Below are 18,603 nucleotides of genomic sequence, written 5' to 3'. Positions count from 1 at the left end.
GGGTGGCTTTAGGGACTGGATGTCACTCATAGCTCATGAACTTGCCTTAGTCAAACAAGGTGGAAAAAAGGCCTCAAATCAGGCCTCATACCATTTCAAGTTCTGCTGCCATTGAAGCATAACAATGACATGTCAAATGCTGTGCTTCGAATAGCTAAAAATGGCAAGATATTTTTTCAGTAGTATTATTTTTACTTGCTAATAACCTTAATAATAATTTTCACTTGTCTCTGACATTAGGACTGTATGTAGGCTTGGCAGAATAAAGAAATAAATACATATTTTAATCACCGTAGCTTTGTAGTTCAGTTAAACAGTACTGAGCGTAGTGAATTATCAATAGAGACTAAACCAACTGAAATGTCATTGCTTTAACACACGTTTTTTAAGCTGCTTATGAAATATAATATGATATGAAGTATATTCGTAATTAGTAAATGCCAGTAAATATTCTCTCTTAAAGTTTGTGTCATCAAACTTTTCCTGCCTGTCATCAGATCTCCTGGGGTTTTTATTGTTTTTGAGTGTCAGTATCTACATTAATTGGTGTTGTCTTTCATCAACTGGATTCCTCAGTGTAAATTCTCTCATGTTTGTTTTCCCATCAGTCCATAATCTTCAGGGTCCTTCTAGTGTCTCTAGAAAGCAAATTAAGGGCATGTAGCAAATATGTTGACACCCTTCTGGTAAACAACAGTGACAATGTTTATGTGATGTTACATGGAAACCCTTGACCTGAGATGTCTAATGTCTCTCTGAGCACCCTTTCTCTCAAAAACATCAAAACATCCAACTGTATCAAATATTAAAATAAATAATAGCTAGATACACGTGAATAATGTTAGACTATAACCTGCTGTCTCCACTAACATTTATGCATGCCAAGCATGTAATAGTACTATATTTTAGTAAAACAGTAAAACAAAAATGGGCCCAAATATATCAGCTCATGCGAATGGGATATAGTATTCTGACATATAAGACAATTTAGGCAAATAACTAGTCGATTTCAGTTTCAATTGAAAATTTCACTTTCAAGTTATTTTGCTTCTGTAACATGTATTCTTTCAGACTAGTAATTTATTTGCATCTGTAGAATTCAAATACAATGCATTTCTTTGTCTGTTTTCTCAAAATGATTTTTTCCCCTCATGTACTGAGATAGAAATCTCCACTTCGGCAACACTTACATGCACCAAACTTTACAGTTTATGTATTTATGGTATATGTTCTGAAGGTTTTTTTTAGAGAAGCATTTGTTCATATCATTCACCTGATTTATATAACATTTAATTCCAAAAAAATGGAATGATGAAATGGAGTGAAAAATGGAATGATTCATCATGGAGTGATGAAAAGAGATACAAAATTAAATCCTTTAATATGTCAACAAAAATGAAAATTATGAACCTGGAATCCATTGTTCAGATTTCTGTTCTGGAAATGAATGTAAATGACTGAATATTTAATTAGACAATGCCCCATTTGCATATTTAAACATTTAACAAATCTTGTGATACTAATCAATTGTCTTAATATACTGTGATCAATCTACTGGGACAGTATATGATATCTAGTTACAATATTTAGGTAGCACTTTATTTTGATGGTCCCTTTGAACATTCTGTTGACAATGATTAAAGTTGCCCCTACCTGCCAACTAACTCTCATTAAAATTTTAGTAAACTGTCTGCTTAGCATCTACTAACACTTTGTTGTGATGGTCTCCCAATAGACATTCTACTGACTATAAGTCACTTTGCAAGTACATGTCAACTTATTCTACTAATACTCTACTAATACTCTAGTGAGACTGGTGTTAGTATATATGTAGGTGCAACATTACCTACAGCCAGCATAATGTGTTAAAGGACAATAAAAATAATATGAAACCAATATTTACCATGTAAGTTCTGTATAGATGAAATCAGTAGTCCAAATAAGCATCATATCATATACTGTATTTATTGAATTATAATCCCCCTTCAGCCTCAAATGCTCAGTGGTGCCAAGCCACTTATACACTGATGATATAATTGAATAATAGATTATTGGCTCTGTTGGGAAAACAAAACATTATTTGTGTCCTGTTTATTAACAGCCCTAATATAGTCACATGAGATAACACAGCAAATTGATAGTATTTCTACAGCATCACTGCTCATTGATTTGCTCTGCTATATGCTACATACAGCAGCAAATGTATTTACATTTCATGGTCCTGACTGATACTTTAGTACTTAATGGACATTACATTTTCTTTTTTCTTTTTCTTTTGGCCGATAAGCTTTGTTATAAGTCTAAGGAACACACCTGCAACTTCTTGTGTCAATAGATGTATGCGTGTTGTTGTTTTTTTTTTTTTAGTATTAAAAAATGTCTTGACCCATGGCAAAATATATATAGATTGTCTCATAGAGGCACGTTGATCATAGTAGTTTCCTTTTTTTGAGTGAATTAGCTATTAAATTTATATTTAACCAATAATAATAATAATAATAATAATAATAATGTTGTTTATTAAGAAGAAAATGAAATCCCTAAGTTAATGAAATGTTATACATATATTTAAGCAATGCCTTTTATTTTATTTTATTTGGGGGGGTCACTTTTAATGTGAAAACTTTTAATGTGAAAACACTTTTTTGTATAAAGAGTCTGATTGCATTGTATATGACTATGTATACGTTTTTGCACAACTTTAAATCATATCATATTATTGTTTGACTGCAGTTTTAATGTAAAATGTCCACTGGGTGGCACAAAAATATTTTAATTTCACCCCAAAAAAAGTTCCATTCAGTTGTATTCTTTGTACCATGTCTCTACTTCAGTGTTAAATTACATTTTAAATCCAGATTTAAGCCATAGTTATATTTTGACTTTTGTTTTTATTTTGATCTTAATAATTCATGAAGAGAACTTGGTTTGAGTGCCATTATCTACATAAATGGGTGTTGTCACTTATTTACTGCATCACTCATTGGTAATTCTCTCAGGGTTGGTTCCCATCTGTACAATCTTCAGGGTGTCTAGTGTCTCCAGAGAGCAAATTAAGGGCATGTAGCAAATATGTTGACACTCTTCTGACAAACAACAGTGACAGAGATTATCACACATGATTACATGAAAACCCATGACATCAAACCTCTAATGAGTTTCTTGATGAGCACCCTTTCTGTCAAAACGCAAACATCAATGTCCGTTAAGCAAGAAAATAACATGTAGATGGTGTAAATAATGTAAAACTATAAGCTGCAGTTTTCATAAACCTAATCAGGCATTTAGAAATATATCCAAATACATCAGCTTTTGCTTATGCTTTAGTGATATGCTAGCTTTTGGCCTTACCATGACATTTGTAACAAGGTTTTTAGGCCAAACTGGGCCACAGTATTGCTACCTTTTTGTTAGAAATGAGTTTTCAAATGGTACCTTATGGAGACTGCACTAAGTGGTAGATAGATAGATGGATAGATGGGTGGATGGATAAATAGTGTTTGTATGTAGAGATTTTTATAAAAAGTACATTTGTAATACACACGTGGTCAGAATTGTTGGTACCCATGATAAATATGATCAAAGAAGGCTGTGAAAATAAATCTGCATTGTTAATCCTTTTGATCTTTTATTTTTAAAAAATCACAAAAATCTAGCCTTTCATTGGATAATAAGAATTTAAAATGGGGGGAAACATCATTATGAAATAAATGTTTTTTCTCTACACATTGGCCGCAATTAACGGTACCCTTATATTAAAAACTTTTTGAAACCTCTAGGTGCAGTTTTGTGCTCAGTGACCCATTTTTGTGTTGTTTTTAAGGTTTGTGTTTAGATTATTGTCTGGTTGGAAGATCCAAACATGGCCCATTATAGGAATTCTGACAGAGTCAGACATTTTTTTATTTTATTTTTTATCTGTTGGTATTTGATAGAATCCATGATGCCATGTGTCTAAACAAGATGTCAAGGACCTTCAGCAGAAACATAGGCCCACGACATTAAAAATACGGCAGTATATTTCATTGTACACATGGGGTACTTTTTATCCCTGTGTTCACCAAACCCATCTTGAGTGTTTGCTGCTAAAAAGCAAATTTTTTAGTTACATCTGATCATAGAAGCCAGTCCCGTTTGAAGTTCCAGTTGGGTATTGTTTTTGGATGTGAGCATTTTCTTTTCTAGATTTTTTTTCCTCGAAACCCTCCCAAACAGCATGTGGTGTTGGTGCTGTTTGTTTTTTGTTTTTTCAGGTTTTCTGACCCTGAGACTCAATGCGTAAAAACTCAGATTTTCTGCTGTGGTCCTTGGAGAGTCTTTAGTCACTCAAACTCTCCTCCTCACCGTGCATTAGGAAGATATAGACACATGTCCTCTTCCAGGCAGATTCATAACATTTTATGTTGATTGGAAATTGTTAATTATTGCCCTGATGGTGGAAATGGGAATTTTCACTGCTCTAGCTCTTTTCTTAAAGCCACTTCACTAATTTGTGAAGCTCAATTATCTTTTGCTGCACATCAGAAATATATTCTTTGATTTTTCTCATTGTGATGGATGATTAAGGGAATTTGAGCTTTGTTTTCCCTCCTATTCATATTTCTGTGAAACAGGAAGCCATGGCTGGATAATTTCATGTTCATAATCACCATGGAGTGCTCAAAATTGTGATTATGAATGGGAATATACTTCACAGATATTTCACTCATAAGAATTTCTAGGGGTACCAATAATTGTGTCCAATGTGTATTTAAGAAACTGTATTTGAAAAACATTTATTTAATAATGAGATTTTCCGCAATTTTCAATTGTTTTAGTTCAATGAAAGGTTAGATTTTAGTGAATTTTATTTCGTACATTTTATTTTAGATTTTCGTGAAGGATTAATAATGCAAGTTTATTTTTTACAGCCTTCTTTGATCATATTTATCAAGGGTACCAACAATTCTGACCACGTGTGGAAGTGTTATAAGTAATAAGTATTATCAATATAATATTATCAGAAGGAGTCTTTAAATCCCTTTTGGATGACATTGCTTGTTCAGGTGCGCAATGCTGCCAAAGATTTAACACACTGATGATCTAAGTGAATAATAGATTGACATTAATATCTCTGTTGGGAAATGACTGAAGGAAAATAGTTAATTTAATTTGTTTAATTGGTTTAATAATACAGTGATCATATTTTCTGCCCTATTGTATGTATAGCCAAGTGAAACGGCTTCTCACAAACAAGCAAACAAAAAAAAAACCTAATGAGCAGTGGTTTGCAACAGTGGGGTTCCAAAATTAAAAATGTATTTATGTATATGATTTTGCTGAAGTCATCAACCTGCGTTATTTTAACTTATTTTTTGTTTACTGAATTTTTGGCAAAAAAGTACATTACCAATGATTCTGCAAAAAATCTCCAGTCAGAAATTTGAAATAAATGAATAGCACCAGAAGAACTCTTTAGCACCTGTCAGTTGCCATTAAGAAAAAGCATAAAAAGTTCCATTAAGCACTTCAAATAATAAACAAACATGAATGGCCCACATGTAGGTTATTTTGCAGTATAAAAAATTTAATTATAGACTTTTAACCCTTGTGCATCAATAAAAAAAAGTTACACTTAGGTCCATAGTGGACAAAAATGTCCATGTAAAAAAAACGGTCATAAAAATTGGAAGCTTGGGAGCAGAGACTTAAGTGTGGTGTCATTTTAAAGAAGACCCATGGAAGATTATTGTTGAAGTAAAAAAAAGTTTAAAAAGTGAAACAAAAAAAAAGTTATACAGGTTTAAGTTTATGAAAATGATTTATGAACAATATTTTGTTATTTTATGAATATTTTATATATGAAACATGTTGAACTCTAAACCTGCTAGAAAATCAAAGCCATAAATCTAAACAAGTTGTGTTCCAAAGTTGAGGTTGATATCTCAAAAAATGAGCTTTCAGTAAAATTTTGTTTGGGCGCAGTACGAAATGTTCCCCATTAGATGCCAGCAAAACTCTGCTGGTGCACACAGTGCTTGGATTTGTGATTTACTGTAGAGTTTTTCTTAGGGCTGGGCGATATGGCTGAAAACTGTATCACGATATCAGTGTTTCATATCGGTCGATATCGATAATTATTGATATTTTTTTAAGGTGGTACATCAAGTTCGTGGTATTACCAGTCTTGGCGGGGACGACGGTCTTGCATAATTTGCAGACGACATTTGGTCTGACTACGGTCAGACTTATAATATCCAAAAAACTGCCATACTGGCGAGCTGACTTTCTCTTTTATTTACAATTTCCTCGCTCGCTGCGGCACTCATTTTCTGCTTATGAAGAGGAATCCAGCAGACCAGCCAGGTCTGGCTGCAGACGTGCACTCTCAGCCGCGCGTGCGCACTTAGACACGAGACAACGATATGGCGCAACCAAACATGATACTGTTACATGATTGGCTGTTAGCGTGTCACTCCCTACGTTGCTAGGTTACCAGAGAGCGAGTGCCTTTGTTAATGCAACCAAACTTGCTTCGCAGCCTTTGTTTTCTTCCGACGAAGAATAAAAAATATCGAACGCTTTATCGAACACATTTTTTATTGATATCGTTCACGTGTCTATCGCGATACATATCGTTATCGTTTTATCGCCCAGCCCTAGTTTTTCTTTCTCAAATATTACAAGCACACACACTCAATTTTTTTTATGACACACATACAAACCACACTCTGACATCCATACCAACACACACCTACACAATTATAGCTACATTATTTATCCAATTGGCTCTATAATACGCAGAAGCAGAAAACAGGAATAAAGCGAGTATTTGCTTTATAGACCCTTTATAGACCAAACCTGAAAAAATGGCACCACCTGGTAAAAAATAGTAAAAATTTTTAATTTTGAAGCCTTGCCAACAGAATGAAAGCCTATTAACAAAAATTGCATCATTTTACAGTTAAACGGCACTGCGATTAAAAATAGCAGTTTTAATGGGTTTCAATGGGGACATTTTTGTCCTTAAGGTCCTGAGTGTGAGTGTTTTTTGTATGGAGGGTAAAATTTATTTTTTTGAAGGAAACGAGGGTGAAATATTAAAATTCCAATAAAAATAAACACCTGAGCCAAAATTTATGCAGTTGGCATTAACACAGGCACACTTATAACAAAAAACAAAACTGAAATGGACAAAAATGTCCATAAGGTCGCACAAGGGTTAATTGACTTTATTAAAATTATTAAAACATTTCAAATGTATTTTTATTTGATTATTTTATATATCCCTTACGTTATTGTATGTACTCTCTGTCTTTAGATATTTGTACTAATGTTACAAACTAACAATTATTATAATACATGACACAAAAATATTTTGAACCTGTTTGTCAATTTTATTCTGTGGCAGTTACAGAGTGCTCTAGACTTTCTACTGTACATAACATTATTAATAAATACTGTCCAACTACACCACAAAATATTAACACATCTTTGCATTAGCTTAATTTCTATCATGAGCAAAAGTGTCACAAGAGACATTAATAAATGCAACAACATCATCACAATCAGCTATGAGAATTAACAAAATAAACTATTATGATAACACCTTTAAATTATTTGGTGAAAAATTACATGAATCACATATATGATACAATATTCAATTTAAAATGGTGAAATTTCAGGAAAAATCAAGTAGTTTGCATTACTGGATATTACTGTCGGTCGTTTAACATTGTATAACAGTTATCAAATATGAAATGTTTTGCTACTTCCATCTTACCTCGCACTCATTCAACATTAAAACTGACACTCCATGCTGGAATTCACGCTGTGTTTCTGTGAATGGTAAACCCGTAGGCATCCTTTTTCAAAATCTTATATCACGATATGAGTACTTTTATTTCACGGTAACAATGTATATCACAAAATAGTTATTTTTGCATCTTTATGATATCAAACATTTTTGATACCTTAGAAATGTCACAATTCTTGTCACCACGTTTATATCACAGCTTGGGCTAAAGCGGTTCAGACAGAGCCATTGAGCTCCGTAAAGCCGCATTTGACAGGGTATGACAACCACAATCTCATCCATATTGCTATAAAATATATCATTCTGTGTAGAATTCAAATATGTCCGATACGTTTTGTGGTCTGCGCCGACTCGCTCATGTGATGCGCTCCGTGCTATCGTATCTCTGGACCGGAGCAGAGTGAGTGCGGTGGTTAGCGTGACATAGCATGAAACCAGACTTCTTTTTTTCCTCAATGGAAAGCACATTTACACTGTCTGAATCATTCCCTGTCCCCTATATAGTGCATTACTTGCCATTCATCGTACAGAAATACTAATTCTGTGAACAAGTGACCTATTTCTGCCGCGGCTTCAGCACTATTTATAGTGTAGGGGGCAGGCGCTTCGAATTCTAGAGAGCATTTGATTGGACAGAAAGTTTGATGAGAAGATGAAGTACGATGTGACGTCAAAAAAAAAATCGTTGAGCCGTTTTGGCGGAAGTGACGAACTGCAAGCTTTGAATGCTTATATCTTCTAAATGCAAATTTTGTCACTGTTTTGGAGCACACTGGCATACAGATAACCTTAAAGGGGTCACCGGATGTAAAATTCACTTTTCAAGTTGTTTGTGTACACATCCATCCTATAATGATTAAAATCCACCCAGTGTTTTTGTTAAAATCCCTATTTTAAAATCCCCTTTCTCAAATCAGGCAGTTCTGAGAGTCCTGTCAGAACGATGTAGTGTGTGCATATAGCGAAATGAGTTATCTTCCGCTGCTGATTGCATTTCAATTATTAAAGGGATAGTTCACCCAAAAATTCAATTTTGCATTTACTCACCCTCAAGTAGTTCCAAACCTGTATGAATGTCTTTGTTCTGCTGAACACAAAGAAAGATATCCTGAAGAACATGGGAAACAGAGCAGTTCTGGGGCACCATTGACTTCCATAGTATTTTTTTATTCCTACTAGGAAGTCAATGGTGCCCCAAAATAGCCTAGTTACAAACTTTCTTCAAAATATCTTCCTTTGTGTTCGGCAGAACAAAGAAATTCATACAGGTTTGGAACTACTTGAGGGTGAGTAAATGATGACAGAATTTTCATTTTTGGGTGAACTATCCCTTTAAGTGTAAAAATAGAGACTGCTGGTCCTCAGTCCCAAAAGTGACATTAGACACTGATTCTCTTAAAACATTTGTTTAATGGGATCTCAAAGAGGGAACATTATCGACTCTACTGTTAATGGATCATTATGAGGGCCCTATTAATGAGGCTGAAGCATCATGGCCTATTTTATTAAGATAGTGAAGCAATCACAAGAGCAGGAGCTACTTATTTAGTTTCAGTATTACAAATTACTTAACATTCAGCAATTTTAATATACCCCAAGTTAGTTTATTTTAACATAATTTTCACATATAAGTGGTATGTCAAACACAAAAACATGGCAAATCATTAAACCATAAGCAAAAGCTGATGTATTTGAGTCCATTTGTAAATGAGATCTAATTTTTCTTTAGAAATCGTATCTTTTTTTTGATACAATTTGATTATTAAGTCTTTTGTGAGAAGGGATTCTCACTGAGGAAGACATTAAAGATCTGATGTCAAGGGTTTTCATGTAACACCGTCACTCTTGCTTGTCTGAAGAGTGTCAACATATTTGCTACATGCTCTTAATTTGCTCTCTGAAGACAAGACAGACCCTGACGATTGTACAGATGGGAACCAACCCTCAGAGAATTATCAAACATGAGTGATGCAAATAAGTGTCATTATTCATTAATGTTCACAGTGACAATCAAAATCAATCAAACCAGGTTGTCTGTAACCTTTAACCTTCACCATTAATTATAAAGATCAATAAAGGCCCAAACAAAATAAATACTAAAGGAACACTCCACTTTTTTTTGGAAATAGGCTCATTTTCCAACTCCCCAAGAGTTAAACAGTTGAGTTTTACCGTTTTCGAACCCATTCAGCCGATCTCCGGGTCTGGCGGTAGCACTTTTAGCATAGCTTAGAATGGATAATTGAATCTTTTATTAGACCATTAGCATCTCGCTCAAAAATGACCAAAGAGTTTCGATATTTTTCCTATTTAAAACTTGACTCTTCTGTAGTTGCATCGTGTACTAAGACGGATAGCAATGATATTACGCAGCTCCTGAAAGTAGTCCCCAGCTATGTCATAACTAGTTACTGGGGACTACTTTCAGGCGCTGCGTAATATCATTGCGTGGTACGGCAGCAAAGTTCTTTGATTATTACGCCGGAATGAGAGTATAGTTCTTAGACATATCGGCCTAGAAAATTGCAACTTTTCATTTTCCGTCAGCCTTAGTACATGATTTAACTACAGAAGAGTCAAGATTTAAATAGGAATAATATCGAACTGTTTAACTCTTGGGGAGTTGGAAAATGAGCCTATTTCCAAAAAAAGTGGAGTGTTCCTTTAACTGAAATAAATAAATGATTCAGCATTTGGAAATATTGGGTAATTTGACTTCACCACTTGTGAACATCACTGTACAAACTGTGTTTGGTAGGCTTTGTACATTGTAGTAATAATTTCTTCCAATATTGACATTGTTTTACTACATTATTTTTCTTCATTTTAAAAACAAAATGAACAGTCTCTAATAAGATCAAGAGCATCATAAAACATTATCAAAACAAACAATATTATCACAATTTGCCGAGAGAAGAATGAACACAATCCACTATGATAAAACATTTAAATGATTTGGTGAAACTTTTTTGTGCAAAAATACATCTGCTAATCGTTTTCTGATCTCTTTAGTCCTGGTGCAATAAACAGTGGGATTTATTAAGGGAGGAATTAGAGAAGCAATAATCAATATTGCATTTCTCTCTGTTAAAGTTAAAACAACTCCTATTCGAGTTAGCATGCTAGAGACCAGCTTTGGTACATAAAAACTGAGCAGGACAATGAGGTGACTCAAGCAAGTGTTGATCATTTGCTTTTTGCTTGAGTTATTGGAGAGTTTAGTTACACTATAGGCCAGGACACCATATGTGCACATAACAAAGGGAAAGAGTCCACAGAACCACCACAGATTAATCATTGTAGGCAAGAAAAAATATGGTTCAGGATTAACACAAGCAGCTCTGATCATAGAAGGATAATCACAGAACACATATTTGATGACAGGCTGACAGTACGGAACATTGTTTACCACAGATGTCAAAACAACCATCAAAGCGATAGTAATGAGCCAAGTTAGAAAAATGATCATAAATGTTCGTGAATTTGTTACAATGCTGTGGTATCTCAAAGGAAGTCTGATTGCAATAAGTCGGTCTATTGCCATTAATGTCAGAGCCATGCATACTGTGAAATCACCAAGATGATAGAAGAACATCCTTGAGATACAAGAGTAGTATGAAACATTTTTAATCTCAGTCAGCAGAACTGAGATCATGGTTGTGCAGCAGGTAGAGGAGAACATTATGTCAACAACAGCTAGATTACAGATTAATATGTACATTGGTTTGTGTAAATGTCTGTCAGTCAAAATGATACACAGATTGATGCCATTCCCAAGCAATATGAGCATGTAGGTTATTAAGATGAGGAATCCAAGGAGCTTTTGGTTCGGCAAGTGATCAAATCCAGTGATTATAAAGCTGTCTACATTTTTCACAGTATAATTTTCAACTGCCATTTTCAGTCCACTGCTAAACAAACAGACAAAAGTACATTAAAATACACTATATACAGGTAAAAAGTCAAAATCAATCATAGCCTTGATGTACTCATATATACACAGAAAAAAAGCTCCTGTGAAGGAAGATGGAAGAAAGATGCAGACAGTGTCTGTTATGGCAAGGTGATGAAAACTCTGAAAATTGAAGTATAGTTTCAAAAGGAATACAAAAAGCATTTCAGTCATTATAAAGAATAAATATAAATAATATGTAAAACATTATTCTTCTGGTTTTCTACCTTAAATCTATGGAAATGCTAGAAAAATAGCATGCAAGAGATTCTGAGATGTTCCCTTTCATTTAGTTAAACACATGCATGACTGATGTTCTGCCTTTTATATTTTATTGCATGACAGCTTGTACCTTGTGGTTACCTAGCAGCGTGAAACTAAAGAGAGTTGGTTCAGAATGCCATAGAATGTCTATAAAAAATTTTTTAATTTATTTTGCAAATATAACCAGTTTGAGAATTACAACTATTACAACTTGATGTCATTATTAATCATCAGTAGCCTGTTTGTAAAATGTTGTTCAAGCACATATAGGATATTTCTGTACGTTTGCGTGGACACTGAAGTGCTCATTATTAAGACAGCATCTAAAAACAGAAGCATTTACTCATGTACTTTACAGACATACAAATCATAATATGATTTAAAATATGATAATAATAATGCTAATAATAATAATAAGAAGAATAAGAATGTCACAAATCTGGTTCGTGGCCTTCCGTCTGACTGCCACAAGAGTTTGCCTCTCCATCATATTGACTCTCACACCACACATCACACTGGACTGCATTTCCCATCATCCATTGCACTGATCACACAGCTGTCACAAATCACATGCTCACCTGAAAGGTGACTATTGTGAACTGTTTTTCCGTCTTGTCTCAACTAATGTGTCTGATTTTGAACTCTCTGTCTTGCCTGTCTCTGTCAAGGAATCTAAACCTGAACTGTCTGTCTTGAGCTCAGAAACTATAAATGCATCCCATATATGTCCCGTTAACCCTATCACTGCCATGGAAGCCTTAAATGAACCTTCTGTATGCCCTGTTAACCCTGTCATTGCCAAAGAGACCATTAGTGAACAGTCTGTCTGTCCGCTTCCAGTCAATGAGTTTAATCCTGAGCTATCTGTCTGTCCGGTTGCAACCTATGAATCTGAGTTTGCCTGTTTAGTTGTCACTAATGCTCTTGATTTTGAATTATCTGTCTTTCCTGTTTCAATGAATGAGCCTGACTGTGAATTGTCTACCATTGTTTTCCTCACTGAAAAATCTACCAGTCCAGTTTCAGTCGATGCACTTGGTTATGAACACTCTTTCTGTACGAATGTAGCTTTTGAATCTGACTTTGAACTGTCTGCTGATCCGGGTTCTGTCAATGCCAAGTCTAATTTCGAACCATCTGTCTGTCCCATGTTAATTAACAAACCTGAATTTGAACTTTGTGTCTGTCCAGTCTCAACTAATGAGTCTGAGGGTGAATTGTTTTCCTGTCCAGTTTCAGTCAATGAGCCAGATTTTGAACTGTCTTCCTGTCCAGTTCCAGTCAATGAGTTAAATTATGAATTGTCTGCCTGTCCAGTTTTGATCAGGGAGTTTGCTTGTGGACTGTCTACCCGCTCAGTTGCCACTAGGGATAATATTGATGGACTTCCTGTGTTCCCTGCCTCGGTCCTGGTGGGCTCCTGTTCTGTCTGCTCCGCCATGGAGGTCTTCTGCCCTGTCTGCTCCGCACTGGTGGGCTCCTGCTCTGTCTGCTCTGCTGTGGAGACCTTCTGCCCTGTCTGCTCTGCACTGGTGGGGTCCTGCTCCGTCTGCTCTGCCGTGGAGGTCTTCTGCCCTGTCTGCTCCGCACTGGTGGGCTCCTGCTCTGTCTGCTCTGCCGTGGAGGTCTTCTGCCCTGTCTGCTCCGCACTGGAGGTCTTCTGCCCTGTCTGCTCCGCACTGGTGGGCTCCTGCTCTGTCTGCTCCGCCGTGGAGGTCTTCTGCCCTGTCTGCTCCGCACTGGTGGGCTCCTGCTCTGTCTGCTCTGCCGTGGAGGTCTTCTGCCCTGTCTGCTCCGTACTGGTGGGCTCCTGCTCTGTCTGCTCTGCCGTGGAGGTCTTCTGCCCTGTCTGCTCCGCACTGGTGGGCTCCTGCTCTGTCTGCTCCGCCGTGGAGGTCTTCTGCCCTGTCTGCTCCGCACTGGTGGGCTCCTGCTCTGTCTGCTCTGCCGTGGAGGTCTTCTGCCCTGTCTGCTCCGTACTGGTGGGCTCCTGCTCTGTCTGCTCTGCCGTGGAGGTCTTCTGCCCTGTCTGCTCCGCACTGGAGGTCTTCTGCCCTGTCTGCTCCGCACTGGTGGGCTCCTGCTCTGTCTGCTCCGCCGTGGAGGTCTTCTGCCCTGTCTGCTCCGCACTGGTGGGCTCCTGCTCTGTCTGCTCTGCCGTGGAGGTCTTCTGCCCTGTCTACTCTGCACTGGTGGGCTCTGTCTGTTCTGCCGTGGAGGTCTTCTGCCCTGTCTACTCCGCACTGGTGGGCTCTGTCTGCTCTGCCGTGGAGGTCTTTTGCCCTGTCTGCTCCGCACTGGTGGGCTCCTGCTCCGTCTACTCCGCTGTGGTGGTCATCTGCTCCGCCCTCGGTTCCCAGTTTCTTCACTTCCTCACGGACCTGGCCCTCCGTCCCTCCCCCTGTTCTGCCTCCGCTCCACCACCCTCCTGTATTGTAATCTGGGGAGTGTCTGGAAGCCGCTCCTTGGGGGGGGGCTCTGTCACGAATGTGGCTTGTGGCCTTCCGTCCAACTGCCACAAGAGTTTGCCTCTCCATCATATTGACTCTCACACCACACATCATACTGGACTGCATTTCCCATCATCCATTGCACTGATCACACAGCTGTCACAAATCACACGCTCACCTGAAAGCTATTACACCCACTATAAAACACACACTCAGATCCTGATCCTCTTCCTCTCTGCCGAGTATTGTATTGCGTTTATCACTCCCCTAGTGTTAGCTGCCTTACCAAGCCATTCTGTGTTTTTCTGTTTAGTTCCAGTATTGTTCTGCATTTATAACTCTCCTAGTTCTAGCTGCGATACGGAACCCTCTTTGTTGTCTTAGTCTTACCTTGCCTTGTGTGTTTTCTAGTGTTTCGATTCTTGCCCGTGTTTCCTGGATTAACTCTTTGCCTTGCCGTTCGGACTCTGTTTGCACCTCTCTTGAACCACTGCTCTTTTACCTGGATTATCTCTCTGCCTCATCCTGTTGGATATTGTTCGCCGATCAAAGACCCACGCTTGTTCTAGGAATACTCTTGTGTCTTGCCCGTGCCATACCTGTTTGCTGTTGTTTGATAATCCTGCCTGTTATTGACTGTTTATTAATAAAAGCTTGCACATGGATCCGCATGTCTCACGTCTCGTTCGCCCCGTTACAGTAATATTGGACCCGAAACCATTATATTCTAGTCAATGAGATTGCTAATTAAAGAGACTTCATTGTAAACAATAATGTATAGACCAGCTTATTAATATACACAAGGGCCTTCTTAATGTTCAGTTAATAGCTGAGCTGATAATGTTCCCTGTAGTGTTTGAGATCTCATTACACAAATGTTTTAATAGAATCAGTAACTGCTGGGAATGGGGGCCAACAGATGGTATTTTATGTTGATTTGCTTTATTAATATTATTCATACACAGCAGAAATGCACATTGCATCTACAAATATTATCTGTTTCCCCTTTTATTAAAAAATTATACTAATCCTATGATTAAAAAAAACAATATGAGTATTCTTTGTTTTAAAAACAAAATGTCTGCTTTTGTGTTGTCTCTAACATGAGCAAGAGCATAATAAAACACATTCAGCAACAACATCACAATCTAAGAATTCATATCATAAATCTATCATGTTCAATCTATTGAACCTGGCTTTTAATGATTAGGTAATTTTTTTGCCTAATGCAGCAAGACCACCAAGCCAAGTTAGAAAAATAAGCAAAAATGTTAGTGAATTTGTTACAATGCTTTGGTACCTCATTGGAAGACTGATCACAATAAAGTCGATTGCTTTTGCCTTAAAAAACGCAAGATGCAGACTCTGGAATGAGGAATAAAAATCAAACTCTAAACATGTTTTTGAAAAGTTGAAGTTCTTTTAACTTGAGTGCTGTGCTTTTTGAACACTGTACGTATGAGACGCTTTATATTTTTATGCGCAAGATGCTGCAGAAGTTGCAAGCGCATTCCGATAGACCAATCAGAGCTGGTCTGTCCCAAGTATGTGTTCCCTGACTGGGAATCAAATAAAGCTTTATATCAGTATGGCTGTGATTACCTATGGCATTATGGCCTTGTGCCTGCAGCCAAATCACAGTTGTGCTGACATAAAGCTATATCGCATGGCTACTTGTGTGATATTTCTCACATATATCCCTATATATCCTCCAAGCAAACGTCACCAGAAGCTTTGAACATTTAAGTTCCAATATAGTTCTTTAGAATATATTGTAGCTTAGCTACATTTTTTTTTTCAGTTGCTTCCCATAACTGACTGGGACAGAGGGTCCTCTTAAATTAGCAGAGCAGAGACGTGCTTTACATCCCAGTGCACAAATGTTTTAATAGAATCAGTAACTGATATTATTGTTGAGCCTGAGGGACAACAGACTTAATTTTATGTTTATTATGATTAATGTTATGTATTCGTAACATACACAGTATGATTCAAGCTTCACATACAAAGATTAAATGCACAATACATCTACAAACAGTTTTATTTCACAGGTAGACTATGTTAATGCATAGAAAGTCTTTTTGTTTAACATTTCAAATGTCTGCCAATTCTGTCAATATAAAAATAAGCAGAGCTCCAAATATTTTCACTATTTTCTTTTGCTTAATTTGAAAAAACAAAACAAAAAAACAATTCAACATCAGCATGTCTATGCTTTGGCTTGTAGTTTCTAATATAAGCAGGAGCATCACAAACATGATCAAAACAAGCAATATCCTCACAATCAGAATTAAGACAATAAAGCTATTGAAATTAACTTTAAATTATTTGGTACTATTTTCTTGCGCAGAAATACATCTGCTAATCGTTTTCTGATCTCTTTAGTTCTGGTGCAATAAACAGTGGGGTTTATTAAGGGAGGAATTAGAGAGGCTACAATCAAAATTGCATTTCGCTCTGTTAAATTAAGCACAACTCCTATTCGAGTTAGTAAAATAGAGACCAGCTTTGGTGCGTAATAACTAAACAAGACAATGAGGTGACTGGAGCAGGTGCTGATCATTAGCTTTTTGCTTGAGTTGTTGGAGAGTTTAGTCACACTGTAAGCCAGGACAGCATAGGTACACAGAATAAAAGGAAACTGTCCACACAGTAGCCACAGACTTATCATTACAGGTATAAAAAAATATGGTTCAGGATCAACACAAGCAGCTCTGATGAGGGAAGGATGATCACAGAACACATATCTGATGACAGGCTGACGACAGTATGGAACACTGTCTACCAATGATGCCATATAACCAGTAGCAGCAAAACCAAAGAGCCAGGACAGAAAAATAAGCAGACATGTTCGTGAATTTGTTACAATGCTGTGGTATCTTAATGGAAGCATTATTGCAATAAGTCGGTCCATTGCCATTAATGTCAGAGCCATGCATATTGTGACATCCCCAAGATGATAGAAGTACATACCTGAGATACACGAATAGTATGAAATAGTTTTAATCTCAGCCAGCAGCACTGAGATCATGGTTGTGCTGCAGCTAGAAGAGAACATTATGTCAATAACAGCTAGATTACAGATTAATATGTACATTGGTTTATGTAAATGTCTGTCAGTCAAGATTATAAACAAATTGATGCCGTTCCCAAGCAATATGAGCATGTAGGTTATTAAGATGAGGAATCCGAGGAGCTTTTGGTTCTGCAGGTGATCAAATCCAGTGATTATAAAGCTGTGTAAAGTGTAATTTTCATTAGCCATTTTCATTCAGCCACTTCACAATATAAAAATATTCTAAAATACAGTTAGTACAGATAAAAAGATGAAGTCAATTAGAGCCTCAATGTACTCATACATGCACAGAAAAAAAGCTCCTATGAAGGAAAATGGCAGAAAGATGCAGACAGCGTCTGTAACTGCAAGGTCATGAAAAGTCTGAAAGTTGAAATATAGTTTTAACAGAAATACAAAAAGAGTATCATGCATTCTTCAGAATAAAAAGAAGATATTATGTAATATAATTTCTTGTCCTTTTCTTCCTTAGTTTTTAAATTCCAATCAGAGTACTTTAAAATAGCATAAAATAATCTGTCTGAGATGTTCCTCTCATCAAAAACATGACTGAAAACCTGCCTTTTATATTTTAATATATGATAGATGCGTCATGGTCTCCTAGCAGCCGTGATTAAGTAAACTTAGGATTTCAACAACGCAGAATTTTTTTTGTTGATGGTTAAACACAGACACACACACACACACACACACACACACACACACACACGAAAAAATATATACAACAATACCATAATGCATTAATCTATTATTTAAATATACATGAATAGTTTGTCACACAAGGGGCTATATCTAAGTAACTACAGGGTAGTTAAAAAAAGAGTAATTTTTTAATATAATGCATGTTTTTGTACAAAAGTGATATTTTTTTTCAAAAAGTGTCTGGGTAGGGAGGATGTTGTTACCTTTATTTTATGTAAAATTAAATTTGTGAATTTGTTTATATGTTACCTGTTTTGTGAAATGTAAACCATTTCAACCAATCATGTTTTCAAACGATTTCAAATTTTTATATTTTATATATTTTTTATAATAATTATGATATAATTTTATATCATATTTTAAT

At 36.5% G+C, this 18,603-nt stretch overlaps 2 protein-coding genes across 2 annotated transcripts; both read right to left on the bottom strand.

The window, feature by feature from the left end:
- Positions 1-10,727: 10,727 nt before the first annotated feature.
- LOC306863796 (olfactory receptor 10G4-like) lies at positions 10,728-11,693 on the bottom strand (the record flags this gene model as incomplete). The annotated part of the gene is made up of 1 exon (XM_079407347.1): positions 10,728-11,693. The coding sequence occupies one exon, from the start codon at positions 11,691-11,693 to the stop codon at positions 10,728-10,730; it is 966 nt and encodes a 321-aa protein (XP_079263473.1).
- Positions 11,694-16,751: 5,058 nt separating this feature from the next.
- On the bottom strand, positions 16,752-17,726 carry LOC306863756 (olfactory receptor 6N1-like; the record flags this gene model as incomplete). Its single annotated transcript, XM_079407297.1, has 1 exon — positions 16,752-17,726. One exon carries the CDS (start codon positions 17,724-17,726, stop codon positions 16,752-16,754), a length of 975 nt encoding a protein of 324 aa, XP_079263423.1.
- Between the last annotated feature and the right edge of the window lie 877 nt (positions 17,727-18,603).

Source organism: Barbus barbus (assembly GCF_936440315.1).
Source record: "Barbus barbus genome assembly, chromosome: 45".
Taxonomy (NCBI): Eukaryota; Metazoa; Chordata; class Actinopteri; order Cypriniformes; family Cyprinidae; genus Barbus; species Barbus barbus.
This window is presented reverse-complemented; position numbering and strand designations above follow the sequence as displayed.